The sequence below is a fragment of the Morchella sextelata genome (genome assembly GCF_020137385.1).
Source record: "Morchella sextelata strain SCLS chromosome Unknown scls_6, whole genome shotgun sequence".
In the NCBI taxonomy this organism is placed as follows: Eukaryota; Fungi; Ascomycota; class Pezizomycetes; order Pezizales; family Morchellaceae; genus Morchella; species Morchella sextelata.
This window is the reverse complement of record NW_025408621.1, coordinates 1,328,007-1,350,932: the sequence shown is the minus strand read 5'-3', so window position 1 is coordinate 1,350,932 and position 22,926 is coordinate 1,328,007. Positions and strand designations below refer to the sequence as shown.

Genomic DNA, 22,926 nt, shown 5'->3' with positions numbered 1-22,926 from the left:
AACAGACGAAAAGCGAGAGCTAGAGAGATACATGTGAAAATGTATGTATCCAAGCTAACTATGTACATGATCCTTAAAGCTGCAGGCACTCTACTGACCAAGAATATTGGCGAGCAGTGGCCTTTTCGAGCAGTGGCCGACTCTTGCTTGCCGGCAACGTTGCAACGTCGCGGTCTGATTTGCTTTTAGCCATCCTAGCCAGTCGGTGTTTAAACGTTTAATGATATCAGATGCGGGGCTTCTTATGTGCTGTACACCGTCTTATCGGGTATCAGCACTGCTAAAACAGCGGGTATGGCGTTACTGCCTTTGGTACAAGTACTTAGTTTTGTGAGGTAAGTTCTCATCTATTGTCTTTTTGTCGAATCCGCTGTTATCGCTCATCTTTTATTTCTGACACTCGTTTCCAGCTGCTTTTTACATAGAAATACTCTCATCATCGAGTCTTTAATATGTTGACCCGGATATACTTTATCGTTACTTCGCCATCGAATCCAATCGAGCCCCGCTTCTTGAACACGGGGGTGGGATCGTCCGGCCGGGTTATCTCGATGCAATAACAAATTGGTTGGTAAAACTTTCCCGGACTTATCTCTGAGTATGTAGGATGTGGCAAGTATCTCAAGTTTTGCATGAGTGGGGGTGATCTGGTCTTCACATTTGTCAACCCGAGAGCTAGTTAGTGATGGATCGTGACGCGAGTTTGGAGGGGTTTGGAGGGGTTTGAGGGCGTTTGGGGGCGTTTGGGGGGCTTGGGAGATCCCCCCCCCGAGCCGCAATTGAACACTACAATTCGGGTAATGATTTGCTGTCGGGATTTTTGCCTCGAGAGATTAGTTATCACTTGGCTACTTAGTTCTATTGGTTATACTGAACCCATAGATACTCTATATATTCGGACTATTTCAAATCCTAACAAGTACGGGACGGAAACAACGTTTGGCTGCATAACGAAACCCCTTCAGATGTTTATATATCGTGGAGATATTGTATTGATTTGAGGCAGTCTCCCATAAAGATATATTGGCATTGCATGGTGAGTAATTCGCTCAGCGAATTGACCGGTCGAGCTGAAACTGCCCTTAAGATTATATCATAGAAAGGTACCCGTACGTTTCACGTCACGTGCATAATGTGGGATGAAGGGACAGGATATAGTAAACCTGCAGGAGGTCGAGATCACGGCAGATAATGGGTCAAGATCATAGTAATATCACTATATCTCGGGTTATATGGGGGAGCTTATGCTTAAGTATGTAAGTGAGTACATGCCCCTGTATCCTATACAATTGCTATAAGTACAACGACATTCCCTTCAATACAATGAAATGTTTTCAAGTGTAAGCTTTTGATTGGTGTTACTAATTATGCATGTATGTACCTACGTTGTAAGTATTATCAGTACTCTACATGTAGCCACGTGGCGTTCATAGCGCTTGATAACTAAGTGCTTCCCACACTCAGCCTCATTCGCTTTGGATTCTGGGAGCATGGATTATCACTCGTCCCTTGATTTGGGTGTCATAATTTTCCAATGCCCTGAAGTTTACTTCAGGGTTAAGCGAGCATAGTCGCTTAGCATTTGCTTAGTTATTCTTGAGTCATCATCGTGCTGAGCAGCTCAAGCTTGAATGTAGAGACTTGACCGTCAAGCAGTTATCCGTTCCCAATTCGGAAGGTTTCTAGACAACTTCACATGAAGAATATGACCTAACAAAGCATATATATATATTTCCCTGTATCAAATAAAGAATTCTGCTGGCTTGACTTTTTAATTTTGTCGATTGCCTTTTGAAATTAGGGAAAGGAAGGCGTTAATTTACTTTGCAGGAGTTACGGCGAAACTGAAGTTAAACTAGGCTACAAGTGCGAGAAAGGAGCTCTTGTAGAGTAGGAGTACCTATGAACCGTGGGCTTCAGGGCGTTGCTAAGCGCAGCGCAGCTCCAGTTTAGATATCAAGCAAAGGATATATTTAGGAATCGAATTATATTGGCACATAATCATCTTAATGTCTTCTCTCATTCAACTTGTATCGACCCCATCATACCCTATCTCGACTACAGTCTTCTGTACTGATGATTGCTCGTAGTACTACCCAAAGAATCTTTCTATCAGGCCTCGTGAACAGCAACAATTACCTACTGGACCTAAGTGGTCTACCGTGGGCGCACTGGCGGCTGAGGTCTGGGACCTGACAAGTTGGTTGGTAACTTATTTATTGTTTTTGGGAGGTCCAGGACCTTGTTCGTTGTTCACACGAGTAGCCTGAACTATCGTTTCATCAATTGATCAATCGTGTAGAATACAGAAAGCCTCAGCTCATCACAAACATAATAGAAAATTACAATTCTTTCCATACGCCCCCAACGTACAACCCGCCCTAGAATTACATATACATATTTTAAGTAAAAACATAATTAAAAAAAAAAACGGCAAGCAGATGAAAAGATAATTTGGACACCAGATTTTTGAAACCCGAGGGAGATCTGGACTTTATGCCCTCGATTATGGCATCTCAGCTCTCTCTATTGGCGGCGGTAGATTCTCAGTGCTTCTTAAGAAGGTACCAGGACCATATTCTATTTTGTTATCTCTTCCCCCCAGTTCGTGCAATTCACCTCCCGCGCCGAGTTCCTGTATATGAACAGGAGTCATTGGGGGGTCGATCTGGACTTGTTCATTTTGGCGGCGACGTCGGCGCATGAATAAGAAGCCGATTGCTCCGGCTGATAGGGCAAGCAATCCACCGACAACACCACCCACTACAGCAGGCGTCGAGGATTTGGTTTCACCAGAAGATCCCGACGAAGATGCCGAATCCGATGTGCCTGATGATGAGGATGATGAGGACGATGAGGACGATGAGGACGATGACGCTGGACTATCTTGACTTGTCGTTGACACACCATCACTAGTGAAGAATATCTTCTCAATGGCTGGATTGGTCCAGGCGCTAGGCTTGTTCTTGTCCTTATCTGGGTTCCCGCTCTCATCACCGCCGATCACATCTGTAATGGCCTTGGGCAAAACATATGTAGCCTCAGATGAGTTGAATTCGGATTTCCAAGATAAACTGGAAGTATCAAAGACGAACAACGGGGATGTCTGGCATTGCGATATTGCAGAAGAGCTGAATGCGCCACCAATTACCGCCATTTGTCTATTGCCGATAATCTGACATGAATGGGATGTGCGCGCACCGGCGATAGCATCATCTGAATCGGCGGTGTTGTAGACCTTGATCCATTTGAACGAGGGCAACGACAGTATCCAGAGATCATTGTATGATTGCGACCCTTGGTCGGCGATGGATCCGCCAAATATGTAGATGTTGAAAGAGGACTTGTCGGGGGCGGCTTGAACCACTGAACAAGCTTCCACTCGATTGCTTGGGATATCTCCCTGTGAATTAGTGCCTACGGCAGCCTGGGAGTACCAAGTTGATGAGGCAATATCGAAGAATTGAATTTCAGCAAAGCTTGCCTGATGATCCCTGCATTAGCCGATGTAATATCAGGGTAAAGACGAATCAATATTACCATATTCTCATAGGTAGCGGTAGCGGAAGTGGTGTGAAGGGTTGGTCGCCCACTAATTGGGACCAGAATTCCCGATTCCCCGACCGGTACATATACCAACGAGTCATCCACAACAGTCAGATTTTTATCAGACTTATTCTCATAAGTCACATTTCGCGTAACTTTTGTCTCCCAGTCAAACTCAATAAGATCGGGCCTTCCAGGGGCGCCCTGTATCTTCCCTAGCTTATAATACCAGGGATCACTTGTGGTTGCCTGGTCCTGAAACCCTCCAAACGCATAAGACCTTTTTATTTTTGGAGCATTGGTGCATCCGCCTGATGCGAGTCGATTCACACTGCTATCAGTCGAGGCCTCCTTCCACGATATTTCTGAGGTGCTGGGATCAAGCTCCCAGAGTCGGAAGGTTTCCTGGGATATCTCTGTTTGCCAGCCACCATACTGGAAGAAGCTATTTCCGTCACTCCAGGCACAGGCCTCATTAACATTGGTGACGTCGTCTGGTTTAGAACGGGTGTTTAGTGGGGGTGCATTGATTTTCCAGGAGGATGATAGGTCGATGTATTGGATGCTGCCAACTATCCCACAAAGTTAGCATAGTCACAAACATTTGGTGAGCCCAAAGAGACCTAGAGCTAAGACGACGTGCATTTTGAGTACTCCTTGGTAGAGCTGTTGACAAGGTTTTGGCCGCCGTTGATGTAAAGTCTATCGCCTACAACCGTGGCTATAAGGATCAGGAACGTCAGTATATACTTATTCTTTTGAACGTTTTATCTCAAGGGAGACCTATTACTTGAGCTCCATCGTCTACTACAAAGATCCTCAAGATCTGTGGCTGTTGTCTGTCGCTTAGTCGCCAAGGAACGAGCTAATGAGGTATCGAGTAGCGATATCGATATTGTAACCATGAAAATGGCGAATCTGTTGATGACCACCATGTTTGCTGTATCACTGAAATTCGAACAATCAAATAAAAAGTGAAAAGTCGACCGAAGGGTGCCAATTATATCATCGACTTGGTTATCCAAACATCTCCTTTATACGGGCCCAGAGAGCCTTCTTATTGTTCCCAGATTGAAAGTCATGGCACCCGCCTCCCTGCATGCTGCATGCAGAATTGTTTTTAATTTCCCCAGGGGGCTAGAGAGTTGGGTTATGTAGTGTGTCGTATACGGCTCGGTATATACCGTGTGGGGTCGACATAGTTGGGACACGACAGATGAAAAGGCTAAGTACATTGATTCTACTCGAGTACTGACTTTGGTTACCAGATACTAGTACCTATTGCACATTATGAAGAGGCAATGCTCGAATCAACAGTTCTACAGACAGGCGTTTGTTTTCTGGTTTGCATCGTGCAACTAGGCTGGCTGCGGTCGATCACAATAATGCATTAAACGGGGAGTATCAAATTAATCACGATACACGGATAGTAGGTTACTCACCAACAATTACTTCAGAATACCATATATTCTTTGTAAAAACGTGCAATGAATAGTCTGGAGTAAATACTGCCAAAAAATAGCTACATGCATGTAGCCAATGTGCTGTAAAGTAGCTGATTTTCAAATTTCCCGAGCACTTACAGGCACATGTATGTACGCATAACTACCAAAAAATCCTTCGGGCTAATTGATTAGCTAAATTATTAATTGGAGAAGGGTTTCGGTTAAAATGGTGGTTTATGGGATGTGTCACCGTGTAACCTGGACCCCGAAAAGGTTATCTGCACAACTACATACGGCTTTGGCTGCACAGCCCTAGAATGGAGATTAAAGTTGGGTTATCGTCCTATGACTCTTGAATAGATCAACTACATACATAATTGGATATTGTAGGAGCTATCAGTTGCCTCTTAAGGGCTGGATCTGCGGAAAGTAATTATAAGTTAGGCGTTTTTATTTTGGGGGTCGCCAATTTGGTGATTGCTCTCTGGCGCTCCCGCAACATGTAACCATCCACATCCCTACACGCCAAACGTTCAAAGTTACAGGGTTATGTACCTGATTTTTTTCCAAAGAAGTTAGCCCCTCCCTTACTCCATACCGCACTTACTCTTTTTATTGCCGGTACATGTATCTTATGTGCCAGCATAAACGAACTAGCTTTTCCCCCATCAGTTGCAGGAGAAAAAGGGTAAAACAAAATATAGGGGAAGACAGTCAAGAAAGTCAGTCGGAATACCTATTGTGTCGCCGTTGATTGGATGAACGCGCACCTCCGATGCTGGAGATGCGTCCGGTGTGGCTTGCAGGTGTGGTACGGAGCAGAATAGGTACTCTACTCGCGACAGGCATGAAGTACCCGAATATGCAGCTGCAAGTTTTTGGTGTATTTTTGACTTCTACTCCAATGGAAATTGCAGATTAGGGCGTGCATTTTCGGGTACTTGTTACCTGCTGCGAGTATGTACTCGAGGATGCAGGTGCGGTACCACAGTTTCAGCCTTGCGATGTCAACACCATCGGCCCTATGGCTTGATATTGAGATCAGAAGAGTAGTATTTTGGTCGACACTATAATCTAGAAGATTAGAGTTGGAGGTGGAACAGATCTTAGGGGTACATATGCGTGGGGTGAATCGTGTACCTAATTGCTTCATCATTCAATTACAGATTTATGTTTTCGTCCGAACAATGCTGGCGCGGGGTCGTAGAACTTACCTGATCACCATCGTATTGGACGAACCCCGTTCGAAGATCCAGAGCCTCGGATTAAGCATTCGCCTACCAAGAGTTTAATCCTTCATTGGCAGCACAAAATACCCTATACCTCGTGTCTGCACTCTAATCCTCGTGCTGTACTCTAAGCCTCGAGTTTTTGGCGAAAGATTGGCCCCACCGTTAGAATACACATATGTTGTACATACCAAGATCAAATGCTAGTAGGTAAAGCCAGGGGGGGGGGGGGGGGGCTTTCAAGCCGACAGTATGTAACTACAGCCACTCAGCAAAAGTGTTCGTGATTTAGTTTTAATGTCAGTGCACAGTGTGGCGCACCCGTATTCTTGATGTTATTAATGTTGAGATTCAAAATAAGGAAAAATATATAATATAGTTGGTGACTATATATAAAAGAAGATAGGTCATTGATCTTATTCTTCATTGATTCCGGGCGCCATTGATCACTGGGAAAGTCTTCTCTTGGAGTTTTTTTGATGCTCCGCTACGGTTACCTATGGAGAAATGTCTCACTTCGAAATCGGAATCACGAACACTTTTGCAGAGTGGCTGTACATGTATGGCATAGTCAAAAAACATCAAAGCTTCTAGACAACTAATGCCGAGGTACAATAACGTTCGACCACGTGGGTGAGATGTGGGGTAGTGAGATAGGTAATACCGTGCGGACTGTATTCCCCGAGAATTTTCTCCATATACCGCCATAACTCGAAAAATTGGCTAGATCAAAATTACTTGTACGGGAAACTTCTGGTGCAGATCGATGCCATTCAACCAATCACTCAAGTGGTAATCCCTGGACGGAGATAGCCAATTTTTCGAGTTTTGGCGGTAGACAGGTACCTCTAGAGCGGGCGTTTTTTAAGCATTTGAAACCTCATGGCGTTGTTGGCGATTGTAGCCTAGAGGGGTTGTGCGTTTTTTTGCTGTTCTCGGCAGAGCGATAAGGAGGGCGGCGGCCAGGATCAATACATGTACCTAATAGCCACAATTGTACAACCAAGATCAATTGGAGAGATAAACTTTAATTGTGCACACAGTAAGATCGCGTTGCAAAACGGGAACCGACGCTTTAGAAACATATTAAGGGGCATATTCTCACGGTCATGGCATGTCATGCGATATATTGAAGCTTGAGCCGAGTAATAAAAAAAAAGCAATTAATTGAGAATTCCATTCAATAACCACTGCACCATGAGTGAGATTTCATGATCCAAGTGCGATTAGTCATGCGGCTCTTCAAACCTTCACCTCAAAGAGGATCTGTAGCAAAGAAAAAAAAACCTCATCCAATTCAAAGCCTCCCTCAAATGTCGCCATTCAACATCCCCCCTATGCTAAAGCGAGTCTTTGACTCCTTTCCGCTCCTCATACTCCCCGATGATCCTCTGCCATCGGGATATCTGCAACCCAGCAAAGACAGGCCGTCGCTATACGTCTTCACCACTCCTGCAGACGCAGCAGCTGGAAAACCGAGCTTCAACCCAAGCTGTCTAAAGTGGCAGGTGGGTACAAACCTCCACCCGAAACCGAAACCCAATCGTTATATATACCGTTATCTGAGGCTGTAGTTGTTGTTGGGTTGTAGACATATCTGAAACTCTGCGGGATCGATTGTAGGATCGTTCCCTCAAGCAACCATGCCTCGCCCTCCGGCGCGCTACCGTTCCTCATCTCTGCTGCTGCGGCCCCTTCTTCGGCCACTAAAACGATATCTGTGGGTGCGCTGAGAAAGTGGGCCGCCGAGAATGGGAGTGCGCCAAATGAGATCCCCGAGAAGGAACAACCACGGGTGCAGGCATTTCTGGCGATGCTGAATTCGCAGATACGAGATGCATGGGTAGGTTCAACTTTCGTCTTCCTCCTACAATAGACATGTCAGATGTCACTAAACAGAATCGAAGCTACACACTCTCTACCTCTCCCCCACAAACTTCCTCACCATTACCTCGCCGCAGTACCGCTCCACCACTGTCAGCGCCGTAAATCTGATCCTGTCACATCAGATGCAGGCCGCCGCGACTCAGGAGCTTCTGAAGGCTCGCCCAGGTGGTATCATCAACCCAGACGACATCTATGCTGATGCAGAATCCGCAATTTGGGCTCTGTCGGCGGTGCTAGGCGAGGATGAGTGGTTCTTTGGTGCGAAGGAGCCCGGGTACTTCGACGCTGCCGTGTTTGGGTATACCCATCTGGTGCTGGCGGCAGAGTGGGATGAGGGAGAGGCGGGACTAGTGAGAGCGGTGAGGAAGTATGAAAACTTGGTTTCGCATGAGGAGAGGATACGTAGAAGGTGCTTCCCAGGCGTGAGTGTTAGAGAGAAGTAGGGCGAAAGATGAATCTAGGCTTGTCTGCTCCTCCTTTCTCTTCCTCAAGTTGAGGATGAATGTATATATGGTAGATAGAAGTATCTCTCCTCGAAAGACCTGGAGGTCACCAGTAATGAAATATCATCTATTTGCAGCATGTGTCTACCGGTTCTCGTAAATCTTTACATGCAATCATGGAATGCATCTGTTTGTTACTGATCTAACCCGATAAATATGTAGATGTTCCAGTTAGAAAAAACCAATCAAAGTCGATCGCAAAGCGATGCATGAGAGGAACCTGATGGTATATTGGTAAGAGAAAATCCGACTCTAAGATATAGATGACAGGATCGTAGTTATCTAGGTTACCTGCCGTTAAACAGAGAGGGAACAAGAAAATCCACATTTCAATATCTAAACAGAGTTTTCTGTACACGTGTACACATTTGTCTCATAGATATTCGTAAAATAGGCTTTGCCTTAGTTCTCTACTAAAGCCTCTCCGTGGGTAATTCTAGTCACGATTTATCGATGAATAAAGGTATGCAATGCCTCTTAACCGACTATCCCCCATTCAACTACTAGAGATACATATCCATCAATTCACAGCTTGAGATAAAAGTCGTCGAATCATGAATTATCACTCGGACAACTTAGCTCCAGTAGTTATGTTTCAACCAAGGTGCGAACAGGCCACTTATTTAAGTTATGTTCATAGATAGCTCGCACACTGCAAGACCCAAATTTGGGTGACGCCCTAAAGAGTCGAAACGCTTCGTTAAGAGCGGGGTGATAGTTTCGGGACCCACTGGGGGTCAAGCCGTTTAGGTATGCCCTATTGGCGAATAAGCCGAAGCGAAGTATAGTATCAACCCGATGAAGAGAAAAGAAATTATAAGCGGGCAAGTACATACCCGTTTCTCTGCGTTTTGTTCACTAAACGTTAAGCATCGCGGATAGGTCAATCATTGAAACTTACGATCCGGCAACACCACCATAAAACCATCCTACCTGTGTTCATGACTTTCGAAGGCCTTTCCCGTATATTATTATCATTGTCTATTACCGAGAACTATCATAGAATTAAGATTTGTGCGCACCTTTGGACGTCTCAAATACGCTCAAGATCCTTTGTACCGGATCATCCCAAACCACAAACCTGTACTTCGGATTTCAAGGCTACTTCCTAGCTACCATAGTACTAGTCTTAATTACATTCCTCTACATGTAGTTTTCGGTATTGCTCAGCGAAGCCACGAGCATGGGAAACAAAGATAAGACCAATATCGTACGTAAAGACCCAACTGATGTGTAACTTACCCTTGTCACGAGCTCTTTGTTTTCTACCAGGTTGAGCCGGTGCAGCCCATGCATGCTCTACTGTTGGTAAGTTAAACCGGTGCCTCCCTAGAGTCAAGAGAACTCCCGTTCTCTGTACAAATCTCGAACCCCCAACAACAAGTTTCGTGGTATGTAGCACGGAAGTAACCCAGCGATGTTCCTAGCTCCGGGGAAATTTTGAGTTTATGTCATTACCTCTCTCGCTTAACCTCTAGTCGAGAAGCTAAGGCTGCTCGCTTATTTAGATGCAGTTAGCTGCACAGAGAGGTTACCGCAACGTCCGACAACCAGCTGCGAAGGCTTGGCGAGTACATGAGTTAGCATGGAGGCGGTAGCTTTGATGTAGCTTGCCACCTTCAGTATCGAGTCGAGCTCCATGTAACTCTGGTCGGAAGAAATGCCATATCTCAAGAAGAAACAAGTGGTCTATGTATCGAAACAAACTCGAAGCAACCCAAATGTTCTAGACAATCGATCTAGAAATCATGTACATACATGTAGCTATATATAGTCGAAGAACGATCGATCGATATGTGTCGAGCCGAATGTTTCGATGCAATTCTCCATGGGATATTTTCCCTTATTTTCCTTGGGAATATCTTAACTAGGGCGGATTGGCCACAAAGGCCGCATTCGTAGTTAATCTACTTGATTATGCCAACCGAGTTACCCAGAGGTCCAAAAAGGGGTATTATATATCATTGATACCTGTATCCTAGTGGCTTAGGTGTACTAGTATCGACAATTGCAACCACTTTTGCCGATGAAGCTGTACTGAGAATAAAGCAGAATGGGGGCTTAAAAGTTTCACCCGTGGTGCTGATTAATTTGTGTAGAGCCTATAGAAATTTGTATGAGGCCTAGAGCTCAACTTAGAGTGAAAAGGCCGCCCTAGTGACAAAAATCATAACGTGCCCACATACTTGACCATCTCAACCTCTGGGATACTGGAGGGCGAGTAGGAAGAAAACGAGAATTTGCCACTCCTCAGCATACCGTTCCTTTCACGTCGGGGTCGTAGCACGCCATATCTGTTTTCATTTGGCCCATTCGTAGTAAAACACCTTTATCTACAACCCAATGCCGCGCACAGGGCCATAATCTTCTCCAAGGCTCCATGTAGAACACTACCTGAAGTTCGTTCTAATCGATAATCTTCGACAGCAGGTGCTCCGGGGATTGACCTGCTGACCTCCTGTGGCTCACGCCAAATCAAAGAACTCTCAGATCGTAATAAGACCAATATGAGATTTTTAAAGCTTGACTCCAATTCTTTTTATTACTGCTCATACATACAGCAAGTATGTGTCCGAGGTATTCATTTGCGGAGTAGGAATACACCTCTTGGAGACAAGTCCGCTCCAGATCTTAAGATCTTATGTCCTCCGTAAATATCACGTATCGCAGGAGAATAAAATCTTTCCTAGAAATAGTATCGCCTTTGATAGTTGGTTTTTCCTGAAATCGAGTAATATAAGAGCCATCATTGTAGAAGCTCCCCGCGAATTCTGTCTACAATACTGGATCACCCAAATATAAACGTCCTAAGTATGATGTTTGTACCTATATTTGAGCTTTTAGTACTCTCTGCTGTTGGGCTAGCCCAAGATACCGCCGCCCCAGTCCCCACAACTAGTGGGCTCACTCAAGATGCACCTCAAGTCTCATCTAGCGGTGTTACGAATGTACCGCAAGTTTCTGTCCTTCAAGCCTCATCCACCGTTGCTTTAGTTGTACCCCAAGCTTCTGATGCGCTTGGATCCACTACCGGACCTGAGGCCTCTGCTGTACCTGAAATCTCCGCCGAACCTCTGGTTTCTGCTGCACCTGAAGCCTCTACTGAACCTCAGGCGTCTGATGCATCCGAAGCCTCTGGTGTACCCGAAGCCTCTGGTGTACCCGAAGCCTCTGGTGTGCCTGAAATCTCTGGTGTACCCGAAACCTCTGGTGTGCCTGAAACCTCTGGTGTACCCGAAGCCTCTGCCGTACCTGAGGTCTCTGCCGTACCTGAAGCTTCTGCTGTACCTGAAGCTTCTGCTGTACCCCAGGTTTCTGGTGCACCCCAAGCAACCGCTGTACCGCAAGCGTCTGCCCCTAGCGAAGCTACTGAAGAATTGCCTGTACCTACCGTCACTCTTGGAATTGTCGAGGGTGACATACCCGTTCCGGCTTCTAGCATCGCTGTGATCGCTGTGGAGGTACCCGCCGTTTCTGCACCCAGTGAGCCACAGGTTGAGCCTACAGAGGCTGTTATTCCGGAGGCTACAGCCCCAGAGACTGTTAACCGTGTCGTTTCTCCCCCTAGTGCGCCGCAGGTCCAACCTAGGTTTCCGGAGCCTGCTGTTCTGCCAACACTTCCAGAACCTATTGACGGGACTATCGCTCTCCCCCCATTTTCAGGAGTTGTGGCCGAGTAAGTGGATATATAAAGTCCATTATTTTTCTATGGTTAAAGCATGTTGTTATTAACAAGTATATTTTGATCAGTTATCAGTGCCCTATTGCAAACGGTAACTTCTGTTACTATATTGGTAACTTGGTTTCGCCATATATTGTTCGTTGCAACAACGGCAAAGGATCAATTGGAAGCTGTAAGATTATAATTATGTCATCCTCTTTGAGCAGAAATCAGGCTGATGTCGTGAAAAGGTATTGATGCTTTGGTTACTACCGGTACCGAAGGTCGATGTAAGTTCCCCTTTCTATTGTTTTGTATTACTTGATAAGGGCTTACACTGTAAACCAAACATAGGCCACCAACCAGACCCTAGTTTGTTCAATGCCATTTGTGTGAGCAGGACTACTGCGTAAGTTAATTCCTATCAAAATCCAGAGGGAGTTTCGAGTCTCACAAGCAAATCCATACAGCTACCCCGAGGACGGCAGTTTGCCATTCCCAATCCCGCCCCTTGACTTCCCGCCAATTGCAACGAATATACCTCTTCCTCTCGTTTCAGCAGTCCCACCAATTGCTACAAATGCCACTCCCCCATCGAATGGGGCCGTCCCTGATGATCCACCTCCAGGACGACCGGGGAATGGAAACAACAATATCAATAGTAATACCAACATCAACAACAACCAAAATTCTAACGTAAACCAGAATGGCAACGGTGGTCCTGATGGTGGGCGACCCGGTGACGGCTTTCCAGACGGCGGACGCCCTGGCGATGGCGGCCGTCCTGATGATGGACGACCCGGTGACGGCTTCCCAGACGGCGGACGCCCTGGCGGCGGTCGTCCTGAAGGTGGACGCCCCGGTGATGGCTTCCCAGACGGCGGACGCCCTGGCGACGGATTCCCAGGTGGTGGTGACGGTCGTCCCGACGGCGGATTTCCAGGCGGCAACGGCAACGTCAATAGCAATACCAACACTAACAACAACCAAAACATTAACACAAACCAGAATGGCATTGGTCTTCCTGATGACAGGCCAGAAGTTGGCCTTGACAATGGTCCTGGTGTTCTTCCAGGCAGTCCTTCCGATGGTGAAATTGGTGGTCCAGGTAATGGAAACAACAATCAAAATACCAACATAAACCAAAATACAAATACCAATACCAACACGAATGGAAACACGGCCAGGAGAGATATCGAAGCCGGGGTCCCAAATGTTATTGCAGATGTGGATTTCGATGAGATGGAGTTAGATGAGGATTTATACTCATTGTTAAAGCGTCATGAGGAGGAGGGCATCAAGAAGGCTGCGGGTTCTCACCTTGAGTTTAAGACCTACGAGATGATTGCTGCTATTGCGGCAGCCATGATGTTGATGTAAAGTGTGGTAAGATGGAGTTTTATACGTGAGATATTCGGGTCAGAACTTGTTCTTACTGGTTATTTCATTCCCGCGGATGTATCATTTTTTTTTTCTTAAATTTATAGACAAATCAATTTAATGAATATATAGCTAATTAAGCTATCATTATTGAAAAAAAAGACGTGAATTGAGCATCGACCCTTTGAAGGGCTTTGCGAAACGAAAGGGGCTAATTCTGCGAATACCCGTGCAGCTAGGTAAGCTTCTAATAGAACCCTTCTTTCACTGCGAGGAATCCAAAGAAATAGTTCACAGTCGTTCTGCAATTAAATTAAAAGAGGGCATTTGTACGCTGTAGTTACATGACGCCAAGACCAATATTACATAATAATAGAAATGTGGCGTAACAGGAGGTGTTTGGTGTTGGTGTCGGCGAGCTCCTCAAGGTTTTTCTTATTTTAAAGATAATGTTTTTGTTCACCGCTACTCCTCTGCTGGGTGCATGCCAATTATGCTTTGTTCAATATTGATCGATTTTGGAAGAATACATGTAGGTTGGTTGACGACATCATGGCCGTTGTAGTGGCTGTGTCTGACAGCTTGAGCCTCATGTAGCTGAAACGCCAAGCCAAAAGCGGAATGGTTTGCTGATGTGAGTGATCAGGACTACAACCGTTACAATTCCCTAGGCGCAGGTTTGAGAACACCCTGGCCATAGTTCAGGACAACTCTTGCGAATTGAACCCTCAAACACACCCAAAGCGCCAGCCAAATCCCGCCGCCCATCTCAGAATTCTCCCTGCTTCCCTTAAACACCTCTCCCTTCCCCGCCGTTCCCGCCGCAGCCGCACCCGCCCTCTGTTGTTTCTGCCCCTCTTCTCTACACCCTCCTTCCTCAGACCCCCGCAGCTCGAGCACATACCTATCAATCACTCTGCGCGGCTTGTCTCCTTCTCTTTTCCTGGACCTTCCCAACCCCTTTCTAATTCCTAGTCCTGGATCCCCGCATCTCAATTCAAGATGCAGTCCATGCTTACCAAGGTGAGACCTTCACCCCACTTTGACCTTTGCTATCGGAGAGCCTTCAATCGCTAACTATAGAATAGTTCGAGTCAAAATCATCACGAGCTAAAGGCATCGCTTTCCATCCTAAACGGTAGCTTCGAACTCCTCACCTACTATTTAAGCTTCAGTTTTCATCATTACTATGATGCAATAGCAGTAGATTGCTAATTTGTATCAAATTGTCCTCCATATAGACCATGGATTCTTGTCTCACTCCACACCTCGACTATCCAGCTATGGGATTACCGCATGGGAACTCTGATAGACAGATTTGAGGAGCACGACGGTCCCGTACGGGGAATCGATTTTCACCGCACTCAGCCGCTATTTGTTTCCGGGGGTGACGATTACAAAATCAAAGTTTGGTCATACCAGACTCGCCGCTGCCTATTTACCTTGAATGGTCATTTGGACTACGTTCGAACGGTCTTCTTCCACCACGAACTACCATGGATCTTGTCATCCTCGGATGATCAAACAATTCGCATATGGAATTGGCAGAATCGGTCATTGAGTATGGACTCCATCTTGCGTGTTTGAGGGATATTGTGTCTGTGTCAATGTTGAATATTGATACTTTTTCTCCAAACAGTTTGTACCATGACCGGTCACAATCACTACACCATGTGTGCCCAATTTCACCCCAAAGAAGATTTGGTTGTCAGTGCTTCTTTGGATCAGAGCGTTCGGGTATGGGATATTTCAGGTCTACGGAAGAAACACTCGGCTCCAACTTCAATGACTTTTGAAGACCAGATGGCTCGTGCAAATAACAACCAAGCAGATATGTTTGGAAATACCGATGCAGTAGTAAAGTTCGTCTTAGAAGGCCACGATCGGGGTGTTAACTGGGTCTCTTTCCACCCTACGTTGCCTTTGATTATCTCTGCAGGTGACGATAGAAACGTCAAACTTTGGAGGATGAGTGGTGAGTGATTTGGCAAAATCATTGAACCTGAGAGTTTGGGGAGCTAAACAGCTTCTCTTTGTAGAAACCAAGGCATGGGAGGTAGACACTTGCAGGGGACATTTTCAAAATTCCTCAGCATGTCTTTTCCATCCCCACCAGGACTTAATTCTGTCAGTCGGAGAGGACAAAACTATCCGTGTCTGGGATCTGAACAAGAGGACATCTGTTCAATCTTTCAAGAGGGAGAATGACAGGTTTTGGGTTATTGCAGCTCATCCGGAAATCAATCTCTTTGCCGCAGGTCATGACAATGGTGTCATGGTGTTCAAGTTGGAACGGGAGCGACCCGCTTATGCAGTTCATCAAAACCAAATTTTCTTCATCAACAAGGAGAAGCATGTCAGGTCTTACGACTTCAATACAAGCACTGAGAGCCCTTCGATGTTGTCCTTAAAGAAACTAGGATCTGCTTGGGTACCACCAAGGACGTTGTCCTACAACCCTGCTGAGCGTGCAATCTTGGTCACATCTCCTGCAGATGGGGGGACATACGAGCTTATCAATTTGCCAAAGGATGCCTCTGGCGCTGTGGAGCCTACTGATACCAGGCGCGGGACAGGGAATTCCGCCGTATTCGTTGCTCGTAACAGGTTTGCTGTTTTCAATACGTCGACACAGACGATCGACATCAAGGACTTGTCAAATTCTACAACAAAGTCGATCAAAACACCAACAACGGTGAATGATATCTATTTCGGTGGAACTGGCTGCTTACTCCTATGCTCTCCTGCAGTTGTCATTCTCTATGATATTCAGCAGAAAAAGACAATCGCCGAGTTAGCTGTTGCGGGTGTAAAATATGTTGTTTGGTCAAACGATGGTCTTCATGCAGCGCTTCTCTCGAAGCACAATGTCACAATTGTGACAAAGACCTTGGAGCAAGTATCCTCGCTACATGAGACAATCCGTATAAAGAGTGCAACTTGGGATGATGCTGGCGTACTGCTTTATTCTACCTTAAACCACATCAAATATACTCTTCTAAACGGGTAAGTTTTATACACCTTGAATACCAAGATTGCGAATGACTAATATAAACAGTGATAATGGAATTATCCGCACACTGGATGAAACTGTTTACCTTACCAAGGTCAAGGGTAGGAGTGTGTATTGTCTTGACCGACAAGCAAAGCCAAAGGTGCTTACCATTGATCCGACCGAGTATCGGTTCAAAATGGCCTTGGTCAAGAGGAATTACGATGAGATGCTACAGATCATCAAAAACTCTAATCTCGTCGGCCAAAGTATCATTTCATACCTTCAAAAGAAGGGTTATCCAGAGGTAATTTATTTCAATCTGTGTCTCATATGGAAAGAGTTAGACTGATAAATCTTAGATTGCTCTGCAATTTGTCCAAGACCCTCAAACAAGGTTCGAGCTCGCGATCGAATGTGGAAACCTTGAAGTTGCCGTTGAAATGGCCAAGGAATTGGATCGTCCAAAACTCTGGGGAAGACTTGGCGCCGAGGCACTCAGTCAGGGAAATCATCAAGTCGTCGAAATGGCTTATCAAAAGCTTCGGAGCTTCGATAAGCTATCCTTTTTGTATCTCGTAACTGGGGACAAGGACAAGCTTAACAGAATGGCAAAAATTGCCCAGCATCGAAGTGATTATACCTCCATGTTTCAGAACGCCATTTATCTTGGAGACGTGGAGACTAGGATTCAAATGTTCAAAGAGATTGACTTATGTAAGTTTCTCATCATTGGCTCTTGTCTTCGCATGCTTATTTAAGTCGGATAGACCCCCTTGCGTACGTGACGGCCAAAGCCCATGGCTTAACAGAAGAATGCGAGGCTATTTTGGAAGCAAGCGGTCTTACTGAGGATCAAATTAAGCTCCCCGCAATTGGCGCACCTCTTACTCCTGCGAGGACAATCGTTTCTACCCACGAGAAGAACTGGCCTCTACGCGCTGCCTCACAATCATTCTATGAAAAGGCCCTTTTGGGTCAGGTTGAATCCATGACCCTTGAAGACGAACCTGTGACATCTGGTGCAAATGGTTTCGGGTTTGAGGATGAGGCCGACGAAAGCAAGAAATTCAGTGGCAATTTGATGGATGTCGACACTGAAGAAGACGGCGGTGGGTGGGATATGGGTGACGAGGACCTCGGCTTGGAGGACCATGGTGATGAGTTTGTCAATGTCGAGAGCGAAATAGCAGGTGTTGGAATGAGTGAGGCGGAGTTATGGGCAAGGAACTCCCCGATAGCGGCCGATCATGTTGCTGCTGGATCTTTTGAGACTGCAATGCAACTTCTCAACCGCCAGGTAGGCGCTGTCAACTTCGAGCCGCTGAAGCCTAGATTCTTGGAGATCTATCAAGCAAGCAAAACTTTCCTTCCGGCCAGCGCTGGCCTACCTCCCTTAATCAATTACGTCCGAAGAACTGTGGATGAGACCGATCCCCGGAAGATTTTGCCGATCATCCCTAGGGATCTTGAGAGTATTCGCACTTCCGATTTGCAAAAAGGTTTTTCTGCCATGAAGGCGAATAATCTCGAGGAGGGCGTACAAATTTTCCGGAACGTTCTGCACACCTTACTCCTGACTACGGTGCAATCCAAGTCTGAGGTAGAGGATGCGAAAAAAATCATCCAGACCGCGACAGAATATATCATTGCCATGTCAATTGAACTGGAACGTAGGGGCCTCGCAAGCGATGAGTCTCAGGTCAAACGCAACCTCGAGTTGGCTGCGTACTTTACTAAGCCTATACTTGAACTACCGCATCGACAAATTGCCCTCATGTCTGCGATGAAACTTGCCTACCAGAAGAAAAATCATGTTTTGGCTGCTCACTTTGCTTCGAGAATTCTGGCGAATAATAGCCAAGGGAAGAACGCGGAAAACGTGAGTAGTTATCATCGAGTGATATTCTATGATTCATTTAACTGACCATTATACATATAGGCACGCAAAATCAAAGCAGCATCCGAACGTAGCGGCAGTGACGCTGTTGAAATTGAGTACGATCAGTTTGCAGAGTTTGACATTTGTGCTGCATCCTTTACACCCATATATAGTGGCCAGCCATTTGTGCAGGATCCATTTACAGGAGCGAAGTATCATCCAAGATATAAGGGAGAGCTTTGCAGGGTCAGCCAAGTCACTGAGATTGGTGCACCGGCTTCTGGCTTGAGATTGATGGCACAGTAGATTTTTATTATTTGATACGAAAACGTGTTCGTGTGCTTATTCCATGTATGGTTGTGTTAGAAGGTGATGGTTGGGGTGGAACAAAAAAAGAGATTTCTTGTGTATTCATTCACACTCCCTTCCTGGTGAAGTAACTACGCAACGGGATGGATGGTGGGGATTTCCATGTGTGTGCTTGGTGGTAATAGTCGACGATTTGGTGTTTTATTTGTTTCTTGTTTCTTCATGACTATTCATGTACCTTTGATGGTTTACGATTCGCCGTAATGTTTCTGCCTCCACCTCAAAATTTCTTATCTAGCATCAGCCGTTCCGAGGCCACGTGGGTCCCTAAACCTATCTTCTACTTTTCATCCTGCTATTTCCTTCCAAAACGCACGGATCAAACTAGAAAATCGGGAAGATTTCCCGCAGCCCCGATATAAAAGACGGATCGGTTTCGTCTACTTCTGGTGCAGTACTTGTAGTTATATATACGTGATTATGAATATCCCTTGCACGGATTAAATTCATACCTGAATGTCGAAACTATCCAGGGTTAGGTTATGTAGCATGTATGACTTATATAATGAATCAACACAAGTAAACCAATAAATCAATATATCAATACAACGTGTATGTATACTTGGGGCAAGAAATAAGAACCTGAAAATATAGGCTGCAAGCAGGGGCTCAATTTGGTCTAGCTTTTCACTACATGTAGTCGCGAAGGAGAGCAGTTCTTCTTGCCTGCCCGAGTATGCACATAACCCTAGTCTATTTTCCTAAACCAACGAAACAGACACACAAAGATGCAAATGTGGATGGAACTGTTACCACACATATATTTAACAATAGGATTGGAATATAATTATAAGAGCTATATGTAGATCTCAATCTGCAGAACTGCCAAATTAAATAGGGTGTAGTTTGACAACCAACCATTAAATTTGAAACGATGCGGTTTAATGATTTCAAACTCGGCGCTTTCCATACTCCTAATACTCGCTGACAGTTAGTAAGATATGCATGATGCCTCTTTCTTCCCGGAAACTGGCCCCATTTATAGGCTCCCGGCATCGATGTTTCCATGCGGGTGTTTGTTAACGCCGTGGCTTACTCTACTTCACTTGCAACTACGTACATACATCAACAAACACATGTACTTACCGAGAGACAAACTCGCGTGTAACATAAATGTAGTACACAATGCACTGTTGGAGTCTCTTTATGCAGTTGCGCAATTAAACGGGCAAGTGCAGTTCTAGAGGCGATGGATTTAAGGCTGTAAAGACAGTGAAGAGGCGTGGACCCCCTCTTCTATGTAGGAACGAGTGGGGAATATTACCTCTTTATGAACTTATCAAAGAAGTCATTAAATATGGAGAGTTTCTCAGCACTACGTGTCTCGATCTTCCTTTCTGCCTGCAACGAATGTCGACTCAAGTAGCTATGTATTTAGTGAGGATTAATCTTGACTCTTATTTTAGCAATTATCAGTGAAGCAAATCAAGAATACCTTAACCCCACTGTAGCTGTTGACATGTCTCTAACGTAGTAGGAATCGCGATTGATGAGTACTAAAGTTAGGGGAACTACGTATATCTGCATAAACGAACCTCTGAGACGGCATGTAGTTACGCCTTGCTTCAAGTTTGATTCGAAACTATCGGCTGTGGTTGCACATCACTCGAGAAACATATGTAGCATGGCGCTTTTGCGTACTCAATCGCATGTGTCCCCTAGGCCCTACTACAGCAAAGATCCGGTATTCAAGAGTGTATATTGATAAGTCACGATGCTAAGGTCTATTTGGGCCTAGATTCTCGAGTGTTGGGGGAGAAGGGATCTGAAACCACGACCACAGCCACCATGGTGTTTGTTTGGCGGGCCTGAAAGCTCCTGCCTGATAAACACTACACAACTCGACGATGATCTTGATTTTGCGCTCTAATTAGCTTTCTCGGGTGGAAACGACGATAATATTTTGCCTTTCCATAATACACACAGGTGCATATCAGCGGCCATATATATCTATGGTGGCCTGCGAATGGTGTGTGCTATGGCTAACCAATCAGAACCGGCAGAATCGATTTAAAGACTTACCTTTGATTCAAATGAACTTGTCAAGTTGACTCATGAAAAATGATTTCGAGGATTATGCAATGCTCGCAAGTCATCGCTAGCTATAGTGAGGTCGGGAGGTACGTTGAAAACGATGATTTGATACGGATTCTTACTGTCCGCCGAACCTGAATAGATATTGGCAGAAGATACATGCAATACATGTCTTTTTTAACCATGCCATATGGTGTGTCTCGACAGTTCATTCGAGAAGCCAGGTATGCCTTGATATTCATCACCAATCACTCGCACCTCTCCCGTGGCTTGGCATTGACCCAATCGCTTAGCACAACGAACGGACCTCAACTTAAGGAGTTCGCATCAATATCACATTCTAATCATGCATGGCCGTTAAATCACAGCCCAATCGATGCTTGATGCTGTCAAAACCATGGTTCAAATGGTACTTAGCGATATAACAGTAATTTCCCGAGTTTTCGCCGAACATAGGTGCATTAAATAACACACCACGATATCCTGGTTTCCAACTTTGAGATTAGCCTTTTCGATAGTTACAAATCCGAAGTGGTTTGATATAATCTTCACCTTCCTTTCGCAGCTTTTATGGACTGAGAACTCGAGAATGAGTATCGCTAAGGGGTATTCTGTTAGGGAAACTCCATGGCCCTTGCCGGTCATGGGCATGATCATATGAGTTAACAGAACGGCCAGAGGAAGTTAAAGAATTAGAAGTATAAACAAAGAATTGTCTTGACTACTATGAAGCGAAATCTATACGCTCTTTTATGAGGCATTTTAATTGTCTGAACGCAGCTCGATCATGAATTTATCTGGGCATGAGAGTTCAGTTATTTACCCTGCCAAAACATTGTGCCACACAAACCAAAATACTATATCACCTGGATAGATTTGGACGGTACTATAAAATATAGCCTTCCGAAGAGGGATAGCGCTGTTCTTTATCATCTTATGGAACGGTCACATATACTTGCTTTAACCTTGCGCGCGTGTCGTGTAACCCGCGAGGATGTACCGATATCGGAATGGAAGTTCTAGGAAGCGTACACAGGGATCAAGTTGATAGCTAGCATGCTACTAATGATCTTGTAACCACGCTACTGGGGATGCGCGCGAGGGGCCATGAGCTCTTGGTGCCTACAAAACCACCGCGAGTACATGTGCGCATATCGACAGCTTCTGGTACGAAAGATAAAAGGAGTATCTGGAGAATAGGGAAAGAATAATTACTTAGTACATACAGCCACTCTGCAAAAGTGTTCGTGATTCCGATTTCGGAGTGAGACATCTCTCCATAGGTAACCGTGGCGGACCATCAAAAAAAACCCAAGAGAAGACTTTCCCAGTGATCAATGGCGCCCGGAATCAATGAAGAATAAGATCAATGACCTATCTTCTTTTATATATAGTCACGAACTATATTATATATTTTTCGTTGTTTTAAATCTCAACATTAATTCATAACATCAACGTTACGGGTGCGCCACACTGCGCACTGACATTAAAACTAAATCACGAACACTTTTGATGAGTGGCTGTACATGTATTTGTGCACATACATGTAGTTAACTCCTAGCTAGGATCCTGTTGTGGATAAGATGTAGCTGCGCTGGCTGAGGCCAGACCCACTGCCAAGGATCAATACAAACGGAATCCGGACTGTACTCAAGTCAGATACGCGAGTTCCCGGTATTCCGTTCGACACAAAAGCTTAAGTACCTTCCCTACTGTAAAGCGGGAGTTTCGGAATAATGTTTGGCGCATGAGACTAGTAATTTGTTGCCAGATCTTTCCACAGTTGTACATGTAGTTACAGTCCTATAGTAGACTTTGCGGGGAAATGTGCCCAAGACTACATGTAAGTATGTAATTTACAGCGGGTTTCATAATACTAGGCTCGAGAGAGCAAAACATAGCATAGTAAAATAAAGCAAGAGTGCTCCATTAGGCAACTCGAGATACTAGATTAGGTATCTCAGTTTAAACTTTCGGCCGGATTGCCTACATGTAGTT

At 45.2% G+C, this 22,926-nt stretch overlaps 5 protein-coding genes across 5 annotated transcripts; 3 read left to right on the top strand and 2 right to left on the bottom strand.

Moving 5' to 3' along the window:
- Window positions 1-2,506: 2,506 nt before the first annotated feature.
- Window positions 2,507-4,481, bottom strand: H6S33_011480 (uncharacterized protein; the record flags this gene model as incomplete). The annotated part of the gene is made up of 4 exons (XM_044842846.1): window positions 2,507-3,484; window positions 3,541-4,118; window positions 4,190-4,267; window positions 4,337-4,481. The coding sequence occupies 4 exons, from the start codon at window positions 4,479-4,481 to the stop codon at window positions 2,507-2,509; spliced, it is 1,779 nt and encodes a 592-aa protein (XP_044696248.1).
- A 1,057-nt stretch (window positions 4,482-5,538) lies between these two features.
- H6S33_011479 (uncharacterized protein) lies at window positions 5,539-6,216 on the bottom strand (the record flags this gene model as incomplete). The annotated part of the gene is made up of 4 exons (XM_044842845.1): window positions 5,539-5,546; window positions 5,728-5,823; window positions 5,940-6,058; window positions 6,206-6,216. 4 exons carry the CDS (start codon window positions 6,214-6,216, stop codon window positions 5,539-5,541), a joined length of 234 nt encoding a protein of 77 aa, XP_044696247.1.
- A 1,317-nt stretch (window positions 6,217-7,533) lies between these two features.
- Window positions 7,534-8,550, top strand: H6S33_011478 (uncharacterized protein; the record flags this gene model as incomplete). The annotated part of the gene is made up of 3 exons (XM_044842844.1): window positions 7,534-7,728; window positions 7,812-8,063; window positions 8,128-8,550. 3 exons carry the CDS (start codon window positions 7,534-7,536, stop codon window positions 8,548-8,550), a joined length of 870 nt encoding a protein of 289 aa, XP_044696246.1.
- A 2,873-nt stretch (window positions 8,551-11,423) lies between these two features.
- H6S33_011477 (uncharacterized protein) lies at window positions 11,424-13,651 on the top strand (the record flags this gene model as incomplete). Its single annotated transcript, XM_044842843.1, has 5 exons — window positions 11,424-12,286; window positions 12,361-12,464; window positions 12,523-12,561; window positions 12,626-12,680; window positions 12,742-13,651. The coding sequence occupies 5 exons, from the start codon at window positions 11,424-11,426 to the stop codon at window positions 13,649-13,651; spliced, it is 1,971 nt and encodes a 656-aa protein (XP_044696245.1).
- A 1,002-nt stretch (window positions 13,652-14,653) lies between these two features.
- On the top strand, window positions 14,654-18,831 carry H6S33_011476 (uncharacterized protein; the record flags this gene model as incomplete). Its single annotated transcript, XM_044842842.1, has 9 exons — window positions 14,654-14,674; window positions 14,740-14,789; window positions 14,893-15,212; window positions 15,291-15,626; window positions 15,691-16,657; window positions 16,710-16,950; window positions 17,006-17,360; window positions 17,414-18,525; window positions 18,586-18,831. The coding sequence occupies 9 exons, from the start codon at window positions 14,654-14,656 to the stop codon at window positions 18,829-18,831; spliced, it is 3,648 nt and encodes a 1,215-aa protein (XP_044696244.1).
- Window positions 18,832-22,926: the final 4,095 nt, after the last annotated feature.